At 37.6% G+C, this 24,244-nt stretch overlaps 1 protein-coding gene across 5 annotated transcripts; it reads left to right on the top strand.

The window, feature by feature from the left end:
* The first annotated feature begins 213 nt into the window (after positions 1-213).
* Positions 214-21,433, top strand: LOC104598281 (uncharacterized). 5 transcript variants are annotated; one of them, XM_088891684.1, is made up of 13 exons: positions 1,083-1,378; positions 16,749-16,806; positions 16,887-17,298; positions 17,402-17,596; positions 17,676-17,768; positions 17,879-17,968; positions 18,088-18,387; positions 18,483-18,569; positions 20,421-20,495; positions 20,621-20,689; positions 20,791-21,021; positions 21,103-21,232; positions 21,285-21,433. In XM_088891684.1, coding segments are annotated over exons 2-13 (1,689 nt in total). In that variant the 5' UTR covers positions 1,083-1,378; positions 16,749-16,804; the 3' UTR covers positions 21,290-21,433. The 5 variants fall into 5 exon arrangements, with proteins under 5 accessions (XP_088747808.1, XP_088747810.1, XP_088747807.1 ...); XM_088891682.1 differs by lacking the exon at positions 1,083-1,378 and adding an exon at positions 214-290 and having other exon boundaries at positions 21,103-21,433; XM_088891681.1 differs by having other exon boundaries at positions 1,084-1,364; positions 21,103-21,433.
* Positions 21,434-24,244: the final 2,811 nt, after the last annotated feature.

Below are 24,244 nucleotides of genomic sequence, written 5' to 3'. Positions count from 1 at the left end.
GACCCCCACAAGAGAGAAAAAAATCCGGATTCGCATCTGGCCCCACAAACTTGCCCCCCCCAAAAACGTCCCATTAAACCTATGCGCGACGCGTGTTATGATACACGCGCACTAGGTGCAACGCGTGCGGACTCTATTTGACGCCGTTTCCAACACCTCCGTTAATTCCTCTCTCGCCCAAAAGGGTTTTTTCTTCCGTTCTTCTCCCATTCTACTTCCAACTGAAACCTTAGCGACCAAAAGGATTTCCAGCACCTCCGGTCGAGTTCCGCCGGCCATACCGGCAGGAGGTAAGTAGATATGTGTTGTTTAAGAAGTAAAATAAAAGAAAACCGGTTTCGATTAATAAGTGTTCGAGTTCCTAACTACTTCCCACTAAAACTTCGACGACGTAACCTTGTTATGCAATTAATGCTGTTTAAGAAGTAGAATAAAAAAAAAAATACTACATATATGTGTTTTTTAAGCCCAGGCGGTGATTTTTTTTTTTTGGGAAAATGCCCACACTAATTCATTCAACAATCAAAGTTGATTGTAAGATCTTAATTGGAGCAAAAGTAACTTAGAAGGAATCGGGGTGATGCAACAAAATACACCTGCAACTAGAAATGAGATTAATCTTCAAACGTAGCATTGGAGAGACTAAGAGAAATTGCAAACTGGATAGCTTCAGACTAGCTAAGGTGGGTGAGATGAATCCCCCAACAAGTGGTGCTAAGTGTAGGCAAAGCATGAACCGAAGGGGCAAGAGGTAGTGATGTAGAGACAATACAATCAACTCGGACGCCAAGCAAATCGATTAGGTCTGAGCTAATCGACTGGAGGTGCTGGCGGCCGGTATGACCGTCGGCGTCGGCCGGCGGAACTCGACCGGAGGTGCAAAAGCCTTCTGGACGCAAGAGTTTTATAGTTCGAAGTAGAATGGGAGAAGAAACCCTTTTGAGCGAGAGAGAAATTAACGGACGTACTGTAACGGCGTGAAATAGAATCCGCACGTGTCGCGTATAGTGCGCGTGTGTCATAACACGCGTCGCGCATAGGTTTCGTAGGACGTTTTTGGGGGCAGATGCGAACCCGGAAAATCCGGCCTCCGTGCGAACTTTCTCTTTTCTTGCCCCCCTCTCTCTACTGTTGCAAACCATCCCCTTGCTCTTCCTTGCAACTGAATGGTACTCTCTCGCTCTCTCCACAAGAAATAGACTTTGGCCAGCAAATTCTGCCAGCGGTATTCCAGTATTCACTGTCATATATAGCTTTTAATTGGCGGTTCTGTTCGACTAGGGTTTAGCCGTTTAGGTCATTTTTGGTTCAGAGGTTGTGGTGGGTGTTGTGTGCTTGAAGTTGACAAAGTGAACTTCCAATGAGTTAGTTCTCTTTGGTAAACTCTTAACTTTATTTGTTTTTTTTTTGTTACTTTTAATTAATCGGTTAACAGAAGAATATGGGACCTAGAATGTTTCTACTGATATTTTCGCTTTTCTGGTTAAACATGAATTTTATTCATGAAAGGAGGGTTTTATATCGAATAAGCGTAAATTTTATTCATTAAAAACCGGGTTTATTCATGAGAATTTCTATTTCCATTGATTACACTTGTTGGGTTCTAAAACGTGGAGATGCATTTGATTCAAAATGTTGAAACATTCTGTTCTCTCTCTCTCTCTCTATATATATATTATTTCTAATTTTTTATTTTTGATGGGTCAAGAAGTTATGATTGTACTCTATGTGAGGATGTTTTGTGAGATCTTAAAAAATGTGTGGTGTTTTGTAAGGTCTGACTGGGGCTGGGTGGTTGTCCTAAGTTTTTGTGTTGTTGGGAGAGTATGTTGCCTGCAGCGGTGGATGAAGTGAGTGGTTGAGGAGTTGAGTGTGTTGGAGGTTGTTTTATTGTCTTTCTCCTCTTGGGTGACTTCTGATCACCTTACTTGTAATTTCTTTTTTTCTTTAATAAATTTTTATTTTATCTTAAAAAAGAATGATTTTTGATATCTTGGTTGAAGGTTTAGAGCATAAAGTTTAGCAATTAAGAGAAATTCTATAACTGCAATCTGAAATTAAAGGTCTTTAAACCACCCTACCTCTTGCTTAGCAATTAACAAAAAAGTAATGCCCATGCATTCAGAAAAAAAAGTTTTAGCGTAAATTGCAGAAAAATTTCATTTCCTGAATGTTAGGTAGTGTCTAATGATCTAATTTAGTACTGATTATTGAATGAGAGGAAGAGAAGTTCTATGGATATACAGAAATTCTGAAAGGAGGATACTGGGTATGTTCTCAGGATTGATTGGCCCACTGGAAATTCACTGAAGGCTAAATTTTTGGCATTACTACAAGGTTTAAAGCTAGCCAAACAGTTAGGATACAGGCATGTTGAGGTGGAAGGGGACTCAAAAGTAGTCATATCCTGGGCAGCAAACAGCAGCCATATCCCGTAGACGTTTAAACACGTGATTAGGGAAGTGGAGACGATTGCAAAAGAGGTTGAGGCTGAATTTAAGTGGGTCCGAAGGAGCGCAAATGGGCTAGCTGATTGTTTAGCAAAACAAGGGACATTGAAACAGCAATTATTTTGGGCTGCACTGTAACAAGGGAAAGAAAAGAGGGATTAAAGGGATCATCAGTCCCATCACCAAGTTGTATGAACTGTTTACAATCTGAAATTTAAATAAAATACATGTTTACTGTAACAAAAAAGTTCTATGGATATGCAAGTGTGTGAGTACTTACAATAAGCTGAAAGGCTAAATTGGTATCATAGTCAAGGTCATAGAGATAATATTTGGAGAAATTGGGAAGGGGTAGCAAAAAGCTTTTCCAACAAGGTAAGGGCTATTGCAGACTGGATACCTCCTGTAGTAGGCTTCATTATGCTCAAATTTGATGGCAGCAGTTTAGTCAATCCAGGGCCTATTGGGATTGGAGGAGTTTTCAGAAACAGAGAGGGTCATGTTATTGCTTTGCACTCAGGGCCGGCAGGTTTTGGGGACTCTATACATGCTGAATTCCAGTTAGTGATGCAGGAGCATAGCTTGTCAGAGATTTGATGCTGACAGATTGCTTATTGAAAGGGATTCCAAACTAGTTGTTGGGTGGTTAGAGGATCTAGATACAGTATTGTGGACTTACAGGGAAGCAGTGGAAAGGTTTAAATGGCTAACAACAAACATGACTGTGAGAATTCAGTGGGAAAGAAGATCGGCTAATGGGATGGCAGACCATATAGCCAAGCAAGGGGCTTTTAGGTACCATTTTTACTGGGATCAGTTGTAATTATCTTTGTTTTTGAGGCTGCAACTTGCGCCCCTGTGTGGGAAGCATCCATTTGTACACTTTGTTGGTTAATATTTAATTAATAAAGTTAATATTTTACTGATCAAGAAAAAAAGAAGATTAAGATAGGCAGGCCCTTTGTTTCCCTTTCTTTTTACTTTTATTGCTGATTTTTTTTTGATCAGTAATCAAGGGTATTTCATTTCATCACGGGTAAAAGAGATTACAGATTCAGATCAAATTAGACAAAAAAGAGACACAACTTTTTCCAATTTACAAAGTTATCCCAAGTCTGCTCAGAATAGTTGATCCCTATGTACCCCTTGCTTTGCCAACGTGTTGGCCATCCCATTTGCTGTTCTCTTTACCCATTTGAAGCTTGCCTTGAGATCCTTAGCCAAGTTCTTCATTTCTCTTATTAGATGTCTGAACTTCCACACTCCTGGATTGTTGTCATCCATCCAGGAAATTACTAATTTTTAATCACCTTCTATTTCTAAGTTCTTTAAACCCCACTGTTTTTCTAGTTTCAGGCCTTGAAGTAAGGCTGATATTTCTGCTCTTGCTGAATCCCCTACTCCTATTGGTCCTGAGAATAATGTTACCACTTTCTCTGCTTCATCCTTGAACACTCCTATTCCTGACAGCCTAGGATTTCCTAAAGAGCTTCCATCAAAATTAAGCTTTAGTCTGTTTGATTGAGGAGGTTTCCAGTCCAAGACTATTCTATCTTTCACAACTGCTGAGTTTGCCATTTCATACCAAGCTATGATAATATCATCTATTGCCACCAATTTGAAAGCTTCCAAAGATTTTACCCAGATTACTGTTTTGATCCTTATGCTTTCAATAATGTCCTCCATGTTCCTTGCCTTGTCTTTAAATAGTCTTTCATTTCTTTCCTCCCATAGTGTCCATATTGTTGCTTCCTTTGCTGTCTTTCATAGGAATCTTCCTCTCTTTTTTTCTTTCCTGAAGAAAGTTGGGTTGAACAGAGCTGGATAGTCCTGTGGAGGGTCCCACTTGCAACCAAATAGAGAAGAGATGCACGACCAAACAAAAAGTGCAAAAGAGCAGGATAGTAGTAATGGGAAGTAGTTTCACCATTTGCCTTACATAAGATGCACATATGGGGGGATAAGCATTTGTTTGGCGTTCTTCTCTGGAGCACATCACAGGTATTTATCTTTCCCAGGTGGTAGACTTCCCAACAGAAGGCTTGGACTTTTGGGGGAATAGGCTTACTCCATATTACTTTTGCAGGAAAATAACCTCCCCTCCCTGAATCTAAGGAAACTAGAGTGCCAAAAAAAGAAGCACAAGAGAAAGATCTTGAAGGGAAAGGTGTCCAAACTCTATTATCTTCCACCCTTAAATCCAAAAAAACTGACCCCAAAACATGTAACAAGTTTATCACTAGTTCACATTCTCTGTCCCTTAAACCTCTTCTAAAACCAAAGTCCCAGTTTAGACTTGAAGAAGAAAGACTCCAAAAACAAGCAATGAGCTTCTTTTTAAGGTTAGAAAGTGCAAAGAGCAAAGGGAATTGAGATTTGGGGGGTATCCCCCACCCAAACATCCTCCCAAAAGGCCAAAACAGGATCTTGTTACCATTTTCTACATCAAATTTTGTAAAATTCCAAAAGGTAGGAAGTACCTCATTTATGGCTTTCCAAGGGGAAAAACCTGAAGCAAGAGGTGAGATCTTTGCATCCCATCCGTTGCCTGAAGCACCATGAATGCTCACTATGACTTTGTGCCACAAACTCTCCTTCTCCTGAGGCAAGCGCCACAACTATTTCCCGAGTAGAGCTGTATTCCTATCTTTCAAGTTTCCCAGACGTAGTCCCCCTTGACTCTTAGGTCTACACACTATCTCCCGCTTCACCAAGCGATCCTTCCTTTCCTCCCCTAGTTCCCAAAGGAAATCTCTCATGATTTTCTCTAGCTCCCGTGCTACTTTGGTTGGGATTCTAAATGTAGAGGGAATAAATTGGAAGATTTGTGAGGGTCGAATTAATCAAAGTAATCCTTCCCCCCAAAGAGATGTAGTTTCTCTTCCAAACTTCAAGCTTCGTTGTAAGCTTCTCCAAGACTGGCTTCCAAAAGAATTCAGATTTTGGGTTTCACCTAAGGGTAAACCTAAGTAGGTTAATGGCCAAGAGCCTAGTTGATACCCCAAGCAATCAACTAAAGCTTTTACCTCTTGCACCTGTGTATTTACCCCTACCAGATAGCTCTTCCCCAAGTTTATTCTCAGTTTGGAGCTACACTCAAAAGCCAGATGATTTCCATTCCTCACTTCCTTCCTCACAGAAGATAATATCATCTGCAAAGAGGAGGTGTGTCACAACTACTTCTTGTCTCCCTACTCTCCAACCCCTTATACTATTACTTTCATATGCCTTTGAGATTTTAGTTTCAAAGGCTAATAATTAGAGAGTGGAGGGTGGGTAGGGGAGATGTAGTAGTGACCCACTTGCATCATGTAGATGACATTGTCTTATTTTGTGAAGGGAAAGGGGAGGGGGGGAGTTAGGAATCTAAAGATGTTAGTTACACTTTTTGAGAGAATCTCAAATCTCAAAGTTAACTTTGAGAAGTGTTGCATTGCAGGGATGGATTTGGACTGGGGGGGGGGGGACTAGAAAGTGTTGCCTTCATGTTGGGGGTCTGCAAGAATAGGATGGCCTATCAGATGCCTTATTAGGCAATGGCTTTGGAGAAGTTAAGTGAGGAACATGACTTTATTAGGAAAATGGCTTTTGAGATTTCTTTTATACAAAGACATTGTGGCACCGAGTGACGTCGAGCATTCATGGAGCAAACGCTAATGGGTGGGATGTAGGATTAAATGCAAGATCTAACCTCTCATGTCCTTGGAAAGCTATAGCGGGTGGGCTACAACTCTTCCTTAAGCACATTGGATATGATTTGTGCAACTCTTCCTTAAACATATCGAATATGGTTTGTGCTTAGGGGATATGATTAAATTTCGGTCTAATGTGTGGCAAGGAAAACCAATGTTTAAAAGATCATTTCTTTAGCCTTTTTACCATCTCTTGTTTTTAGTATGATGTTGCTTAATTCAACTTCCCTTTCAAATCTAGTCTTAATTGGTTAATTGGGATTTTGGGTTTAGGAGAGGATTGAGAGACTCTGAAATTCCCTCAGTCATTTTACTTAATTGGTTAGTCTAATCTGTTTTGGATCCTTTTCTTTCGCTTCCTTCTCTCTCTCTCTCTCTCTCTCTCTCTTTCTCCCCCCCTCCCATGCATAGGAATCATGTAAAGACTTTTCTAGTAAGGGAGATTTGGTGGGGTCCAGTGCATTGTGAAGGTGACGCCTAGGCGACAAGGCGCCCTTGGAGGCTCTCACCTCGCCTAATCGCCAAGTAGTTTTGTATATCGTGTTATAAAATACTTTTATATTCTTAACTTTTTTGAGATTATAATTATAAAATAGACATTATTAAAGTAAAATATTCATTTTGTGTGTTGATATACTAATTTCTTTTTATTATTTTCTTATTTGTTAGGGTTTAATCAACATAGACATTGCTAACTGCAGTATTGAACCCTCAAAGACTACAAAACCTTAACCAATAAGTAAGGAAGAACTTAAAATTTTATCTAATCAACACATTTTCTTCTTCCACCTTTTCTTTTCTTCTTTTCCTATGACAAAAATAGGGGTTCAATCCCTATATTTTTGAATTTTCTTTTCTTTCTTCTTTTTCTTCTCATGCATATGTTGATTTTCTATACTTTAACATGATATTGATACTTTTCTTATAAAAATTATGGATATTATTAAGGAAATATGGTTATGAAACCTAGGGAACTACCTGTGGATATATGTTTTTAAGTTAAAAAATCCATTGCCTAGGCGACACCTAGGCGATTATCTCCCCCTATTACCTAGCCTTGTTTGGCACCTTGAAAACTATGGACCTAACATGAGGGATTTTTGCTGGAAAGTTTATCATGTAAATATCAATTCTTCTTGTAAGACTCTTCAAAGAAGAAGATCCAACTGCTGGTCTCTCCACACCTGTACCTCCTTTGTAAAGCAAGCGGGGAAGCTCTTACCATTTGCTAATCCACTATTCTTTTGTTACTAGAATCTAGGATTGATTTTCTCTTTGTTTACAAGAAGGTGCTCTCCCTTATCAAACATAGAGAACTTATTCAGTGCATCTTTATTTAGGCCTCTAAGAAAAAGAGGTAGGCTTCTATGGAGATGCATTAAGGCAGTCATTCAAACAATGGGATCTTCAATAACAGAGAGATCAAGAGATTCTTTGATTGAAAGCATCACAATAAAGTAGCATATTAGGTTATGGAGACAACTCTTTCATCTCTTCTCCTTTGATGACATCTCAATAGGATGGAGTTGGATTGCAAATTCTTCTTTAGCTTCTCATGAATAAGTAGACATTGGGAACCTCCCACTTAATTTTGATAGTTGCAACAGGGGCAACCCCAACCCTTAAGGCATTTGGGGTTTGGAAACTGGAGAGGGAAAAATGTTAGTAGTGTTTTCTGGTCCTATTGGATTTGGCAGCTCCACCAAGGCGAAACTTGTAACAACCCTTCAAGGGTTGAACTGGCTAAATCTCTCAATTGTAGGAACCTAGAAGTAGGAGGTTCAAAAGTTGTAATCAAATGGCTGGAACAAATGGATTTAATTCTGTGGCAGTACAAGGAGATGATGAAAGAAATCAAGGCAATCTACAGGGACATCAACTTCAAGACCAAATGGTACATAGATCTACCAATGCATTAGCAAAACAGGGGGTTACTAGTGGGGGCTTGTTTTGGGAGACAGTAGGGTCTGTTATCTACATTGATAATATACAAGGGTCCCGTTGAGAGGTCTGTTCTTAGTTCTTTGAACAGTAAATAGCCTTCCATTATGTTTTAGTATTCAATTTGTGTTTTTGTAGGTACCTAGTCACATTAAAGTCTTGTCTGTCATAGAAGCTGTTCTGAGGGTTCTATTGTAGAGGGTATCATAGCGAATCAATGCATGGATTTTTTCTCAAGGTACTTGTCTGGTATTGACTGTTGAGATGTGAGTGCGTGACTAAAATAAACCTGTGTAAAGGGGTGGGAGAGATTCCAACAAGAAAACGAACACGACTATTTATTGAGAGACAAGGAACCTTAACCTTTCTTCATAACTACCTAATCAAATAAACACAATATTTCTTCTAGGCATCTTCTTAGACATTCTGCTTTGGATCATTCTATATTTGCTTTATAATAGCAGGCTTCAATTTTGGGCTTTGGATAGTGGCCTTGCAAATTCCATTAGTGTGAACTTGTCTTACACTGTTGGTCCCAAGCCTGGATAAAGGATGGTTTCATCAGGTTTACAGCTGCCACTAAAACTTTTGCCAAACTCCTGTGATCATGAGTGGGTAGTGGTCCTGCAAAAAGAGAGCCCATTAAAGTTTGGGGCATATAAATAGCAAGAGAACACTATGGGTATGGGCCTATGCATGGCCTAAATGAGTAAGGTTAGTTCATGCTACATCATGGTGTTTTACCCTGCTTTAGTTGCTAAAGTATTGGCCATAACATTAGCAGACTGTGGCACCCACTTGAACTTACTTTGGACAGTATTTTGGCAGTTAATCATTTAAAAATATAGAGGTTTGCTGATAGAAAATTCTTTCTATCTAAGAAATAAGTGCTTCATGTGCAAAAGATGTGAAAATGTGGGATTGTGGATTTTTTGTCCTTTCTTTTTTTCTATTTGAAATACAATAGTTTGGACCAACATAACAACAGGAGATCTTCTCTCGGCCTATTATTGCTGGTAAGAAAGTAAAGATTGTTTTGACTGTAAATTGTAATTCCCTTTATAATATGCTGATGCATATGGTGGAAGAGGAACATAATAATATTTGATGGGAAACAACATAACACAAGTAGTGTTTAAGAACTGTTTTGGATTAGAATGGAGATGGTCTATGCATGGATTAGAACTGTTTTGATGCCTACCAATTCAGTAGAGAAGGCACTCTTATTCAGGGATCTAGGGATTTGATGAACCCAAAAATTATTGAAAGACTTGAGGAACTGAAGCTGCTTGTCCAGAAGAATTTCATGTGACACAGCTTCACTTATCTCTCAGTGAATTTATTTGGGAAAGTTAATCCTTATAATTTCAATCCATGAATACGGTATCTGAAATTCATAAAGTTTCAACCCTAATTTATGGCTCATCTTCTTCCAAATGTATTTCTTGATTCTGAAACATTACTGAAGCCAAGGATGTCCATACACAGACACACTGACTTCAATTGGAAGCCTTATCCTTTTTGTTGAGTCGATTTTAGTGAAGAATCCCCATAGAACTTCTATCGTAGGGCTATTTCCTTCTTGGTGGGAGACATTTGATTTAAATTATATGATATTTTGAATATTCAACATTAGATCATGTATGTGTAAGGTTGCAGTTATAAATTTTGTATTGTTTCTTTCTTTAGGGTGCAAATTTTCTTGTAATCATTTTGTTGAAGATTAATAAGTTTTATGCTGTTTTTCTGATTAGATGTTTTATGTTAGTTGTTAGATAAGAGGTGGGGAGCACAATAGTTATGTGAGTCCAAATTTTATTATGTTTTTGAGTCTTATATATGCTGTTTTATGTTTTGCCGCCCTACAAGGGCATAGTTGTCTTTGTACTGTTCTATTATTTTTAGTATAAATAATAAGTGAAGGGGGCGGCCAGATTATTGCTCTCTTTTCTTTCAAGATCTCTTCTTCTCTTCTTCTCCTTCTCTCTTCATTTTCTCTTCAAGAAACCACTTTCTGTTCATATTTTTTGAGTTCAGCAGATTTCTACTTGGTATCAGAGCACCGGCTAGGGTTTTTGAAGTATTCTCATGCAGCTCTAGATTGGCCGACTGCCTGAAGTAACAAAAGGCTGATCGATCTGCTATATATTGCCCAGTTCTTGGATTTTTTGGTGGGATCTAGTCATCAGGAAGGTGATCTACTATTCGGCATTAAAATCAGGAAGAACTGGAGTACGGGGAAGAGTCCTAGAAAAGTTGGACTCTTTGTTTTTGATATGATCTTGGCTGTCTAGGTATTGTTAGTTTTCTTTTGATATTCTGAAGAGGGCAGTTAAGTTTTCGGAATTTTCTGAGCCTTATGGAGTCATCAATTCACTCTTCTCTCTGTTGGGAGGCGTGGGGAGGAGAGAGATTTCTCTCCGGATAGGGTTTTCTTCTTTCGGATGGGTTGGTTTTTGTGTGTGTGATATTAAATTGTTTTTTGAAGGTCTTCAATCTATTTTTTCTTATTGTTGAACTATTTGAAGTAAGATGAAGAGTTGGAATACCAAGGTGAAATCCACAGGTATTGTAAGAATGGGTGTTGGAGGTAGTAGTGATATTTTTGGGTCTGGAATCATTACTATAGTAAAACTTGATGGTACAAATTATTTAGAGTGGGCATAATCAGCCAAAATGGCTATTGGTGCCCGTGGAAAATTAGGGTACATCACTGGGGAGGAGAAGAAACCTGATACAGACTCTTCCCGATGGGTGCAGGAGAATTACATGGTAATGTCCTGGTTGTGTAATTCTATGCTACCTCATATTGCAAAAAATTTCCTATGGGCTAATACTACTAAAGAGATTTGGGATAGAGTGACTGAAACCTACTCTCAAAAGCAAAATGAAGCCAGAGTCTATCAGTTAAGGAATCAGGTGATAAGTATGAAACAAGAGAAAAATCCCTTTTTGTGTATTTCTCCATGCTAAAAGCCCTTTGGCAGGAAATAGATCACTTATTGTGGTATGGGAAAGTGTAAATGATGCAATAACCTGTCATAGACTGGTAGAGAGGAATAGGGTTTTTGAGTTCTTGGCAGGGCTGAACCCTGGATTTGACATTGATAAGCAACACATTCTTTCTAGGGAGGGTGTGACACTCTCTCAAGCCTATGCCTTTGTCTCTGGAGAGGAGAGTAGGAGGAATGTAATGATGAGACAGCCTAGGATTGACTAGTCGGCTATGGTTAGTACAACCAAACCTAAGCCGAATGGAGATAGGGGGAGTAGTGAGACTAGAAGGGAAGATAAGAAGGACTTGGTGTGTGATTATTGTAAGAAGCCTAAGCATACCAGAGACACTTGTTGGAAGCTTCATCCAAATCTGATGTTTGCCCGGATAAGAAACAAGAAGGGAAATGCAAATGTGGCCACTACAGGAGACTCTTCGGCCCCTCTTTCCCAAATTGATTGGGAATCCATTACAGTAGCAATAGTGAGAACATAATTCGAGAGGTTTGGGCAACTTATGAGTAAGAAAGATTCACTTAGCTCTGGCCTTCCAGATGGACAACAGAATGTAGGAGCCAACTACACCACTTCTTTTGCACATACAGGTAGTTCATATGCAACTGTAAATCTTGCATCCACTTCAGGTAAGGAGGGATCTCCCTGCATTATAGACTCAGGAGCATTTGATCACATGATTAATGCCCTTACCCTTTTCAGTTCCTATCAGTTGTGCTCTGGTAAAGACAGAGTCTCTACAGCAGATGGTTCACATATTCTCATTGCTGGGAAGGGGACAGTTAGAGTAACCAATGATATAACTTTATCTTCTGTTTTACATGTCCCTACCAACCTACTTTCTATTAGTTCTTTGACAAAAAATTTGAATTGTTCTGTGACCTTTCTTCCTGGTAATTGTGTTTTGCAGGATTTGGAGTCAAAGAAGATGATTGGGAGTGGTTGTGAGGTGAATGGAGTCTACCTTTTGGATGAGATTCCGAGACATCAAGGCTATCATGCTAGCAACAATAGTAGTAGTGGGTCAGAGTCGGTGAACCAGATTATGCTTTGGCACAATCGCTTGGGGCATCTTTCTTTTAGTTCTTTGAAATTTCTTTTCCCAAAGTTGTTTGAGTCTGTTCAGTTATCTACCTTGGAATGTGAGAATTGTCAGTTAGGAAAACATTGTAGACAGTCTTTTAAACCAAGTAATAAAAGAAGTACTTTTGCTTTTAATATTGTTCACACTAATGTATGGAGGCCATATCATATCCCTTCCATGGGAGGATACCGTTACTTTCTCATGTTTGTGGATATACATGATGTTCTTGGATATATTTGATGAGATCACGAGATGAGGTTCCTAACTTGGTAGGACAGTTCCATCAAATGGTTTTCACACAATTTGGAGTGAGAACTAAGGCCTTTAGATCAGATAATGCCAGAGAGTACTTTGAGAAGGACCTGGCCACATATTTCTTAGAACATGGTGTAATTCATCAGAGCAGTTGTGCATATACACCGCAACAGAATGGAGTAGCTGAGAGGAAGAACAAACACATTGTGGAGGTGGCAAGGAGTCTTATGGTGTGCGTTTAGTTCCTTTGCATTTCTGGGGAGATGCAATTCTTACAGCTATGCATTTGATTAACCGTGTTCCTTCACGGACTTTGGGGTTTAAGGTGTCATTTAGTCTTATTTTTTCAGATGGGGAGATATTTTACATACCTCTAAGGGTTTTTGGTTGTGTTTCCATTGTTCACATTTTTGGCCCCCATCGCAAGAAATTGGATCCTAAGGCCAAGAAATGTGTTTTTTTTGGGTATGCTCAGAACTAAAAGGGGTATTACTGTTATAACCTAGTGCCGAGGAGTAGATTTGTGACTATGGATTACCTTTTTTGAATCCACCTTCTTCTTCTTGAATGGTTCTCCTCAGGGGGAAAGTTTTGGGGAGAACTTACAATCTGTTCCTCTTCCTGTTTCTTTTGTGCCTCCATCAGTTCCATCATCAGTTCAGCCAGTACCTCCATCAGTTTCATTATGTGAGCCACTACGGGCAGCCTCATAGAAATATTAGTGTTGTTAGACGATGGTTGACTCTACACATCCTCAACCCACACCACTCTCTATCAGTCTTTTTGAAACTCCAGACTCAACAGATACAGTTCTAGGTATTCCTCTTGAGCCTGTTATGTTTTCTAATGATAATGTTCCTGTATCTAACACCATTGTTGCAGCTGATCCCACTGACCTTGATCTTCCCATTGCACTTCGTAAAGGGAAGAGAAAGTATATAGCCCATTGTATTTCGCATAATCTTTCCTACAGTGCCTTATCACCCTCCTACCGTACTTTCCTTTCTTCCTTGCATTCTGTGCCTATACCCAAGAATGTTACTGAGGCTCTCTCCAAACCTGAATGGAAAATGGCCATGCAAGAAGAGATGGAAGCCTTGGTTAAAAACCAAACTTGGGAAATTATTGATCTCCCCTCAGACAAGGAGACAATCGGATGTAGATGGGTATTCACAGTGAAGTATAGGGCCGATGGCAAGATAGAGAGGTACAAGACATGGTTGGTAGCAAAAGGTCAGACTTGTGGTTTTGATTATCTGGAAACCTTTGCACCAATACCTAAGATGAGTTCAATTCGTATCCTTTTATCTCTGGTAGCCACCTATTCATGGCCTTTGTTTCAATTTGATGTCAAAAATGCTTTCTTCAATGGCGATTTACAGGAGGAGGTATATATGGACATTCCAGTAGGCTTTTATGAAAATGTTGGTAAAGGAAAAGTGTGCAAACTTAGAAAATCTTTGTATGGCCTGAAACAGTCACTTAGGGCTTGGTTTGACAGGTTTAGAGGAGCACCTATCCGTTCTGGATACACTCAAACCCAGTTTGATCACACCCTCTTTGTAAAGAGGAGAGATGCTCTGGTGTCAATTCTGATTGTGTATGTGGATGATATAGTGGTTACAGGAAATGACCTGGAGGAGATTGATGATCTTAAAAATCATTGCAACAAGAATTTGAGATCAAAGATCTTAGTGAGCTCAAATTACTTATTGGGGATTGAAGTTGCAAGATCCAAGCATGGGATCTTCATCTCACAGAGAAAGTATGTATTTGACCTATTACGGGAGACTGGGAAGATGGGAACCAAACCAACAGACTCCTATTGCTCCAAATCACAGAATTAATGTTGTGGATGGTGAGTTGGTAAAAGATGTGGGGAGATATCAAAGGATGGTGGGATCCTCATTTCACAGAGAAAGTATGTACTTGACCTACTATGGGAGACTGGGAAGATGGGGACCAAACCAGCAGACTCCTATTGCTCCAAATCATAGAATTAATGTTGTGGATGGTGAGTTGGTAAAAGATGTGGGGAGATATCAAAGGATGGTGGGCCGACTGCTCCAAATCATGCACCTTGGGTTCAACACTGTGAAGCTATTGAGAGAATACTTGCATATCTGAGAAAGCACCCTGGCAGAGGCATTCTTTTCTCAAATCATGAGAATCTGAAGCTAGAATCCTATACAGGTGCAGACTAGGCAGGATGCTTAGATGACAGGAGGTCTACATCAAGAGTGTATACCTTTGTAGGTGGAAGAGTAAGAAGCAAACGGTTGTGGCAAGGTCAAGTGCAGAGGTTGAGTATAGATCCATGGCTCATGGTGTCTCAGAACTTTTTTGGGTTAGATCTCTTTTGTGTGAGATTGGGGTGAAAGTAGAGGAACCTATGATGTTGTACTGTGACAATCAGGCTACAATCAATATTGCCCACAATTCAATTCAGCATGACAGGACAAAACACATTGAAGTTGATAGACACTTCATAAGAGAAAGGGTAACAGCTGGAGAAGTCTGTTTGCCTTACATCTCTTTAGAGTTGCAGTTGACTGATGTTCTCACTAAAGGGATGGTAAAGAACAAGCTTGAACATGATCTACGCAAGTTGGGAATGTGTGACATTTACTCCCAACTTGAGGGGGAGTGTTGAAGATTAATCAGTTTTATGTTGTTTTCTGAGTAGATGTTTTATGTTAGTTGTTAGATAAGAGGTGGGGACCATAGTAGTTATGTGAGTCCAAATTTTATTATGTTTTTGAGTCTTATATATGCTGTTTTATGTTTTGCCGCCCTATAAGGGCGTAGTTGTCTGTGTACTTCTCTGTTATTTTTAGTATAAATAATAAGTGAAGGGGGCGGCCAAATTATTGCTCTCTTTTCTTTCAAGATCTCTTCTTCTCCTTCTCTCTTCCTTCTTTCTTCAAGAAACCACTTTCTGTTCATATTTTTTGAGTTCAGCAGATTTCTACTCATTTTAATAAATTTAAACAGAGAGGATTACAGGGATTTTGGAAGAGTTTTGGAATTTAAACTGTTCAAGTTGACTTTGGAACCTAGGTGTCAAACATACTTATTATTAGCGACTTTGGAAGAATTTTGTGAAGTGTTCCACATTTTAGGTTGATTACTGCAAGCAATATATAACTAGAACAAAAGTTGTTTGCCAAAAGCTTGGGGTGCATTACACCTATTCTTTAACATATATCAATAAAGTTACAATGTTTACCAATAATTAAATGTTTGCCTTTCTTGGTAAAAAATAAAAATTGAAGTAATAGTTGATAGTATGATTGTCTTGGGGTGCATTAGTCCTGTTCCTTAACTTGGTCATTTATTTTTCCTTTCTTCATTGGAAAATTACTTAAACCTCCCCTATATTTTTTAATAAGGGTGCAAGTTAGGCTGCCCAAGTTGAAGACCTTCAACTATACTTCAACAATATCGAAGTTATTGGACTTGGTTTAGGGTTTGGGCCTATTCAAAGTCTTCCCAACCCAATCCAAGTTGCACCCTGCTTTTGTAAACCAGCTGAAACTTCCCTTGCTTTTCAGAAATAAGCTTAGACATTCCCATCACATATTTTTGCTACTACAGGACTCCTATATTCTGTTAGATATCAATCCCATAGGCATTGATTTTTATGAAGAAAAAAAATCAATCTTGAGAGTTTTGATTTTATTTGTGTTTGAAGAGAGGTCACAATTGGATTACTTAAATCCTAAACGTTAGGAAGTTGATCTTTATTTAACCTTATTCTGAAAGTAGGACACCAGGTTATAGATCCATTTAAGACCTTAAAATTTACTTTTACAGAAGGGAGCAAATGCAAATAGAGATGTATCATAGCTTCTCTCTAAAAAGAGGTTAGATCAAATATATTCTTTTATACTAGAAATAGTGTCCAAGCAGTCTGTTTAGAATACAAATCATTACTAGCTGCTAATAATCTATATTAAAGAAAGAGAACAATTTTTTGACAAAACTGGATTTATTTAAAGTTGCTTATTTATGGTAATGATCTTTGAATAAAAATCAGAGACATGTCTAAAGACATATACACTACTAAAATAATCCATATATTTTGAGTTTTGATATCTGATAAGCTTTTCTTTGTTATTTATGTCTTAAGTATATGGATGGCCTAACGCGATTATGGTTATGGATAGCCTAACACCTTTCCAGATTGTTATATGAATTCCTTACATTATCATTATAAAAATGAATGGCATTTACAGTTACAATTTAATATTTAATTGAAAGTTGTGGTTAAGAAAGATCTCTTAATTCTAATGCTATAATGTGCTTATATTTCAGGTTATTAAGGCATTAATTGGTTGTTGTAAAGTTGTATTGCACTGACAACTAAAAAAATGTAAGTTTTGTGTGAATACTCAATTGGTTCATGTTTCATTTGATTTTTCGAGTTGCTAAATAATCTTTTATCATTTTCAGGTCACGTAGGAGGACTAGGTGTACAGTTTTGATTGATGCTGAAGAAGCTGAAACTCAACAACAACAAGAAGCTCAACCACAAGCCACACAACAATCCCAACCCCAAACACAACCTTCCCAACAACAGTCCCAAATCCAACCACAAGCTACATATAATGAAACACAGGTTGAAGCTTCTCAACGAAAGAGAACCCGTGGCCCTACATTATGCAAGGATTTATTTAAAATTGATCCCACAAAACGTCTGAAGGTGGGTTTTAATGAAATGTGGCAACCTATTGGAGATTCTGGAGGTAGCTTTAGTCAATTTATAGGGACCCTTGCAAGAAATGGGTTGAAACTACCCATTGATGCTAGTGATTGGAGGAAGGTGCCTCAAACGGCTAAGGAGGACTGTTGGAATTCTGCAAAGGTATTAATCATTCATTCTTCCAATGTCATCAATTTCTTAATATATTTTATTGTTTAGTCTAACACAATATATAATCTTTATTTGTAACTATGATTTGTTGCAGCAAATATTTGTTATTCCTGAAGAAAGCAAAGATTGGTTCATGAAGAACTTGGGTATCAAATGGAAAACGTGGAAGTACCAAGTGAAAAAGAAATACGAAACTAATGCAAATAATCAAAGGCCTGTTGGTGATCCACGCATTAATAATGAGCAGTTATCTAATTTGGTAGCTCGGTGGAATTCTGGCAAGTGGAAGGTCTGAGTATTATTTATTGTATTCTTTTTACATTTAGACATATTACTAGAACTTATTATTATAAATCTCACTGTTACAGTATCTTAGTTCTAAAAATAAAAGCAATCGAGAAAAGCTACAGTTAGTGCACTGTGCAGGCACGAAGTCTTTTGCTAGGATCCACCATGATGAGGTTTGCTAAGTACTTCTATATTTACTTTTGCAAGTATCTTTGTTGTATATAAAAGGCTTTGCTAATTTTATGTTTGCATTAAATTATTGTTTTTTTCCACACGAGGATAGGAAAAGTTCATGACCCGAGCAGAATTATTTGTCAAGACCCACACGCGGAATGATGGAAAGGCTGTCAATGAGGCCTCTGAGAATGTCATTGCAAGTGTTTGTAGACTTTTGTTAGAATAAATTTTCCTTAGTGTGTAGGTTAATTTTTACTTTTTTTTTGCTTTTAATATTTACATTATATGCTTAAAAAACCTGGCTTTCTATTATAGACACGGATACAACAAATTATGGCTTCCCAAACTGTTCAGTCTTTATCACAAGCTACCCCTATTGCTGCAAAAGATGATGTTCTTAGTCAAGTACTTGGTGAAGAGCGTGGTGGACGTGTTCGTGGTTTAGGGTTGGGCCCAACTCCAATATCTTTGTGGGGTGCAACCACCAAGCATCAAAATATAGAACTAGTTGCTGAGAATGGAGAGCTTAAGGAACAGATTAACTCATTAACCAATAAATACAATGAGTTGGATGATAAATTGAACAAGGTTCTAGTGATGCTGCATAACCGAGAGGTAAAATATTGTGATCTAAAATTAAATTAAATATTTAACATTACTTCAAAGGTATCAAGTTTATTCATCTAAAATTGGTAATTCATTTCTTCTAGGATTCAACCAATGTTCCATTCATAAATTCGCCACACAGTATGCATTCCTCTAGAGCAAGCCACATGGCTGGAAGCCTTGATCTTCAGGTGATGTCTCAATACACTACCTTTGATACTAGAGTGAGTAATGACTTCAATTTAATAGATATAACTTGATGTTGCTTGTTTTCCTTTTGGAATGCATGGTTCTTTGTTGAATAATTGGTTTCTATTTTGATGATTAATGACTGGAGGAGAATGTCATTAATGATATGAGAAGTTGGGGGATGCAATTTGTAGTTGGGTTGGATGTGGATATGTGAATATAGAAGTGTTCTTTTTTTTTTTTTTTTGTAGGTTAACCTTGTCTTAACCATTCTCCTCACTCTTAACTTATCCATTTCCGCCCTCTAAAACCACCAATTTATTGTTATAAATCACAGCAGTTTAAGCCTTTAAAACCACTTTTAACCTCCTTTTACTGATATAAACCACAACAGAGAACCAATTCCAATACTCCCTAGTTTGTGCCAATGCCTTGTTGCAAACTGTAGCTCATTGCAATCCCAATTTCTCCTCCTTGCACTTCCTATTTTTTGCCATGAACATCAGACTATAGCAGTCCAATACACCCATTAAACCTTCCATTCCCTTGGCTGCAAATTGCAATCATTGTTAGCTTTGGAACCATCCTGTATACTTTATTTGGCTGCTGCAAAATGCAATCACGCAACCCAAATTCTCCCTTTATTGCTACAAATTTATTGTTGTAAATTGCTGTAGAAGATCAACCTTTTTAAGCTCCTTGAAGCCTCTGTTTTACAATTATAAATCACACTTGAAAGCCACCAATTCACTACTTTAAATTTCTGCAAATGGTGGCATTGAACTTTTTAGATCCCGGAAATAATGCTGTAATCATAACAATACTCTACTGCATTTCACCATAGTTTTCTTCTGCAAGTTGCAGTTCACACCAGCCCAGAACTCCCCCAAGAGTTATTTTTTTGGGGTTTGTATGGATTCTCATGCCATGTCATGGTAAGACCTAGTAGAGCAACTTTTAACAGTTTTAGTATTCATTAGTATTTCATATTATGTTCTAGGAAATGTAGTACATGGTCTTTGCATTATTGCATATAGTATTTGGTTAACTATGTTGGTCCAATTCCATTGCTGAAATTCCAGATAACTCATACCTAGCTGAAAATAGAAGTGCGACTCGGGTTTGCCCAAGTTAGCATTTCACACTACTTTGGACTTGAGCCTTCAGGCCAAGCTATTCAAATTTTTACAAAAGCCCAACCTGAGCCCACCCAAGTTGCGCCCCTAGCTGAAGTAAGAGGCAAATGGAAAGGTATTCTGTTGAACAGAATTTGTGAGAGGGCTAAAAGGAAAAGTTGGTGGAAGTTAATTTGATTGAACATTGGAAAATAAATATCTGGGTCTGATGTCTCAACACATTTAATTTTGGTGCTAAGGCTCCGTTTGTTTGCGATACAAACGCCGAACCGGAGTATTTATGTACTCTGGTTCGCGTTTGTGAGCATTTGTTTGATACGTAAAAAAGTAATGATTATCAGAGTAAAAATGCATTTTCTGACACTTTTGTACTCTGAGAAGAGAGCATTATTGTACCTATTTTTTGGATACAATTTTGTGTTCTCTTGATAATTAACTTTTTGACCAAAGTTAAGGCATTGGAGCATAAGATAGTTGGAGCATTTAATGATGGACGCACACTTTTGCACCGATTTCAAACAAACAAGATGTACAAAAACGGTTTAAAATGTGAACCGTGTTTGCATTCATGAACCGAAAAATGGGTAAATATGTAGTGTACATATTTGTGTTTGCATTGCAACCAAACGCAGCCTAAAGTGCAATACTATAGGAAGACAATAGTATGCTTTATCTCAGTCTCAGGTGTTCTTTTATGATTTGTTTTGTTAATGATAGGATGATGAGGTTCCCAACAATTCTCCTTTAGTTAATGATACTGTCATTCCTGCTATGCCAACAACAAATAATCAGGTATGCTATTTGTTATAACAATTTACTTAGAGTTAATTTCTTAAAAAAATTTACTATGGTTTAATATCTTTAGCCTCCCATTTAAAAGTTTTTTTTTTTTTTTTTCATGAACCACTTTATTGCAGGATGGTGTTCATACTACTCCTGTGGTTGGTGGCATTGTTAATCCTACTGCAGAAGAAATAAATAATCTGGTATGTATATATTTATAAGTATAATATAATTAATATTTTGTTATATTCCAAGTAATTGTTTTTCAATTATTTTCTTAACAAATATGTTTTTCTCATGATAGTGTGAACCGGTAAAATTATTGGACTTGGACAATGAGGTGGTTGCTTATGCTCTTCTCAAGAACAGAGATCCTACAAAAAAAGTACAAGGGCGACAATTGGGAGATAAATGGTCAGAAGTACTAGTTAGGCTTTCAATGAATGACAATGCACCACTTATGAGGACAGATGCACAACGTATAACCATCAAAGATGCTGTTGCAACACAAACAATTGCTTGGCGAAATGATTATGTAAGTATTAGTTGCTTCATTATTTATATCAATTATTAATTTGACATTTGCTGATATTGATTTTGTATTATTGACATGCAGATAGAACCAGATCTTTTCTTGGCAAAAAGGAATTTCATTAACAGTCGTAGAGATGCAATCAGCAGACAGGCCATAGATGCAAACTCAACTCAGGAAAGACGGCGGACACAAAGAAACAAAAAAACAAGAGGCCAGGCTAAACAACAAACTGCAATGTCTCCAAATTTGTAAAACAAGAAGAGTTTGAAGCTAACGGAGGGATTAACTAATCAGGTGGGGCTCGATATAACAACTTCATTAACTCTATCTGCTCTTTCAGCAGCTAAGCAGTGACCAACCCTGTTTCCATTATGAGAAATAAAGAGAACTGGGCCTACTGACCTTTTGCCAATTGAATTACATCCAATACAGTGAAGTGCTTCAATCTCACACTTAGCTCTTAGAAAAAGAGTAACCACCGACTAAGCCCAAACAGCCATGGACCCTATATCATGGGCAAGGATGAAAATATCAATATGATACACCATTACACCCTGTATTGGTGGGCTTGGATATACAGATGGTTTTGAAACTTTGAGAAGGTAGAAAGCATTCTTCTAATGCTTATACAATAAACAAAAAAAAAAAGGGTATTGGTCTCATCAATATACATTGATTCCCAATTTTTGATCAGGCGTATTGATATTTTACTCCTGGGTAACGTTCATTTTTTTGAACGGGGTAACCCATCCCCCAACCCAGGTGCACAGATGGGATTTGATCTCAAGTCTACTGCAACCAGCAAGAGACCTTTGCTGGGTAACGGTCATTGATATTAGAACATGGGCCTCGTTACCATTATTTGGTTCTATTGGTTCTCCATAAGCTAGGACTACTAGAATCTCGGCTGCTGTAGGTTCTATTTGTTCTTTATGATTTGTTTGGTCATTATGATTTGCCAATCATGTCTTGGTAAGGTGTGGAGACCATCTCTAGGTGCTGTTTGGCAAGTCTTTTTTGAAAGATCTTCTGAAAGATTTGATAGCCAAAAAGATAGTGAGCTTTTATATAAAGATCTCGAAAAATCAAAAATTTTTTGCTTGAAATATTTTTCGTAGAATTTTTGAAAGATCATAAAAACTGGAAGACGGTTTGGTAATGTGATGAACTAAATCTTTCATTCAACACTTGGACCCACCACATATATGTCCTAACGTGCACGTCACACTTGTGGGCTCTATATGCCATGTTTGTGGTCTCCATATGCATCTACCAACAGTGGGCCCCATATACAAGTTCCAAATGTGTAACTCACATATACGTCCACATATATGCATATCATATTATTGTGGGCCCTACATTTTTTTTTTTCAAAATTGAGCCATGCGTACAAGTCCGTACACGTATATCATAGCCGTGGTTCCACATGCATTTACCAAAAGTGGGTCTTACATGCACTTCCCTTCAAGTGGGCCCCACATGAAATGTCCTATTTCCTGACCCTACATGCGCGTACCATTGGCAGCCCCACATGAATAGACAACACATTACCTTGTTTAAAAGTATATGAAAACCAATAATAGAGATTTCACTAACCACAAGCAATGTCATGCAAAAGATCATTTAATAGAAGCTCTAATACAACAAACGACTTAAAAAATGGTTAGAACTGTAGTGCTCTGTAATGGGAATATTCATATAATCAGTTGTATAACAGTAATCAAAATAACATAAACACTTTCTCAAGAAATGAGAGAGGAGTGGAGAATGACGTAGAGCGAGAGCTCACCTATTGTTCGAAACCTGGTGTTAGGGCACATATATCAGATGTTGAAGAAGGTTGTAATTTTTTCTAGGTGTGTGTAGCATGGAACACATTCAAAGAGAATGTCTATGCTGCTCCCAATGATGCTACATTTCAGATCTTCTTTCCCACCACCGCCATTGCAACTTTTAGCAGCGACATGTCTTCTCTCAGTCTCTCTCTCTCTCTCTCTCTTCCCCCTGTGTTTCAGTTATTGCCGTTGCAACTCTTATTAGCAACAACGGTTCTTTTCAATTTTACTCTTATATTAATAAATTATTTTTTATTTTTTATAAATTATATTTGTATTAATTATTATTAAGTATTTTAATAGTTTTAAGATATTAATGTGATAATTATTAATTTTTTATTGCTTCATGATCTTTAATACTATTTTCGTTATTATTTTAACTCTTAATAATTTATTTTTGATGTGTATTTTCAATTTTATTATTATTTTAATAAATTATTTTTTATTTTCTATAATTTACTCATATTTTTCAATATTATTTTGAATTTAATAAATTATTTTTTATGAAATAATGCAAATTGAACTCAAAATTACCAAAAAGTCTATTTTAGGGGTAAAATAGTAAAATCAATGAATTTCAGATGCTAAAGGTTTGATGCAACACAAACAACATTCTTTATTAAGAGCCTCTAAAAAGTCGAAAAGCAATTATGTCTATTCTCAAATTTTAAACACTTTTAATATCTTTTTTTTTTAGATTTATCAAACACGACCTAATTGACACACAAATTTGTTTAAAAGTTAATCATGTTCTATAAAAAAAAACATAAAATAAATGTCATTGTATAATATGAAGATGTTTATAACACCATTTGGTTCATCACACAGGTCCCTTCTAGTTAGTTCTACTAGATATGACAGATAATAGATATAGATTAAAATTTTGGTAGGCTCGGGCTGATTTAGTCCTAGCTTTGGTTATACAAGTACCAATCCAAGCCCAACATTAGCTACTCCTGGCCCTCTGAAATTGAATTTGGATTTGCTCCTCACAGAGTGCGTCTCACACCAACCTCACAACATGTTGTAGCCGTGCGTTGGGAATTTCTCCCTATGAATGACAATATACAAGAACGGTAGATATTTCCAATGTGCGGGTAGTATGTGTTATGAGGTCGGTGTAAGGCACGCCCTGAGGACCACCATGTATTTGAATTTTTTTGGAGGATGAACAACCTCATCTTGAGAAAGACACAAACAATTCTAACATACCTTACTATTCTCTCAAAGGTTCACCAACTAATGGGTGAGAAATGTAAGCTCACTTCCTTTTGATACATTATCCCATATATTCTACACTAATGATGGACGTAGTTTTGATGATTAACTAGGTTGAACTTTACTTTATTTTTAAAATTTCTTTCTTCTAAATTAGGAATTGAATTTGC

Source organism: Nelumbo nucifera, chromosome 7 (genome assembly GCF_055504915.1).
Source record: "Nelumbo nucifera cultivar China Antique chromosome 7, China Antique-T2T, whole genome shotgun sequence".
Taxonomy (NCBI): domain Eukaryota; kingdom Viridiplantae; phylum Streptophyta; class Magnoliopsida; order Proteales; family Nelumbonaceae; genus Nelumbo; species Nelumbo nucifera.
Note: the sequence above shows the minus strand (reverse complement) of the source record. Positions and strands in the feature narration are given on the sequence as shown.

What these genes read in the sequence shown, in the direction of transcription:
- LOC104598281 (XM_088891682.1), top strand. An exon ending in ACTGTTGGAATTCTGCAAAG is followed by an intron (nt 17,299 to 17,401) that starts GTATTAATCATT and finishes GATTTGTTGCAG; the next exon opens with CAAATATTTGTTATTCCTGA. An exon ending in CTAGGATCCACCATGATGAG is followed by an intron (nt 17,769 to 17,878) that starts GTTTGCTAAGTA and finishes ACACGAGGATAG; the next exon opens with GAAAAGTTCATGACCCGAGC.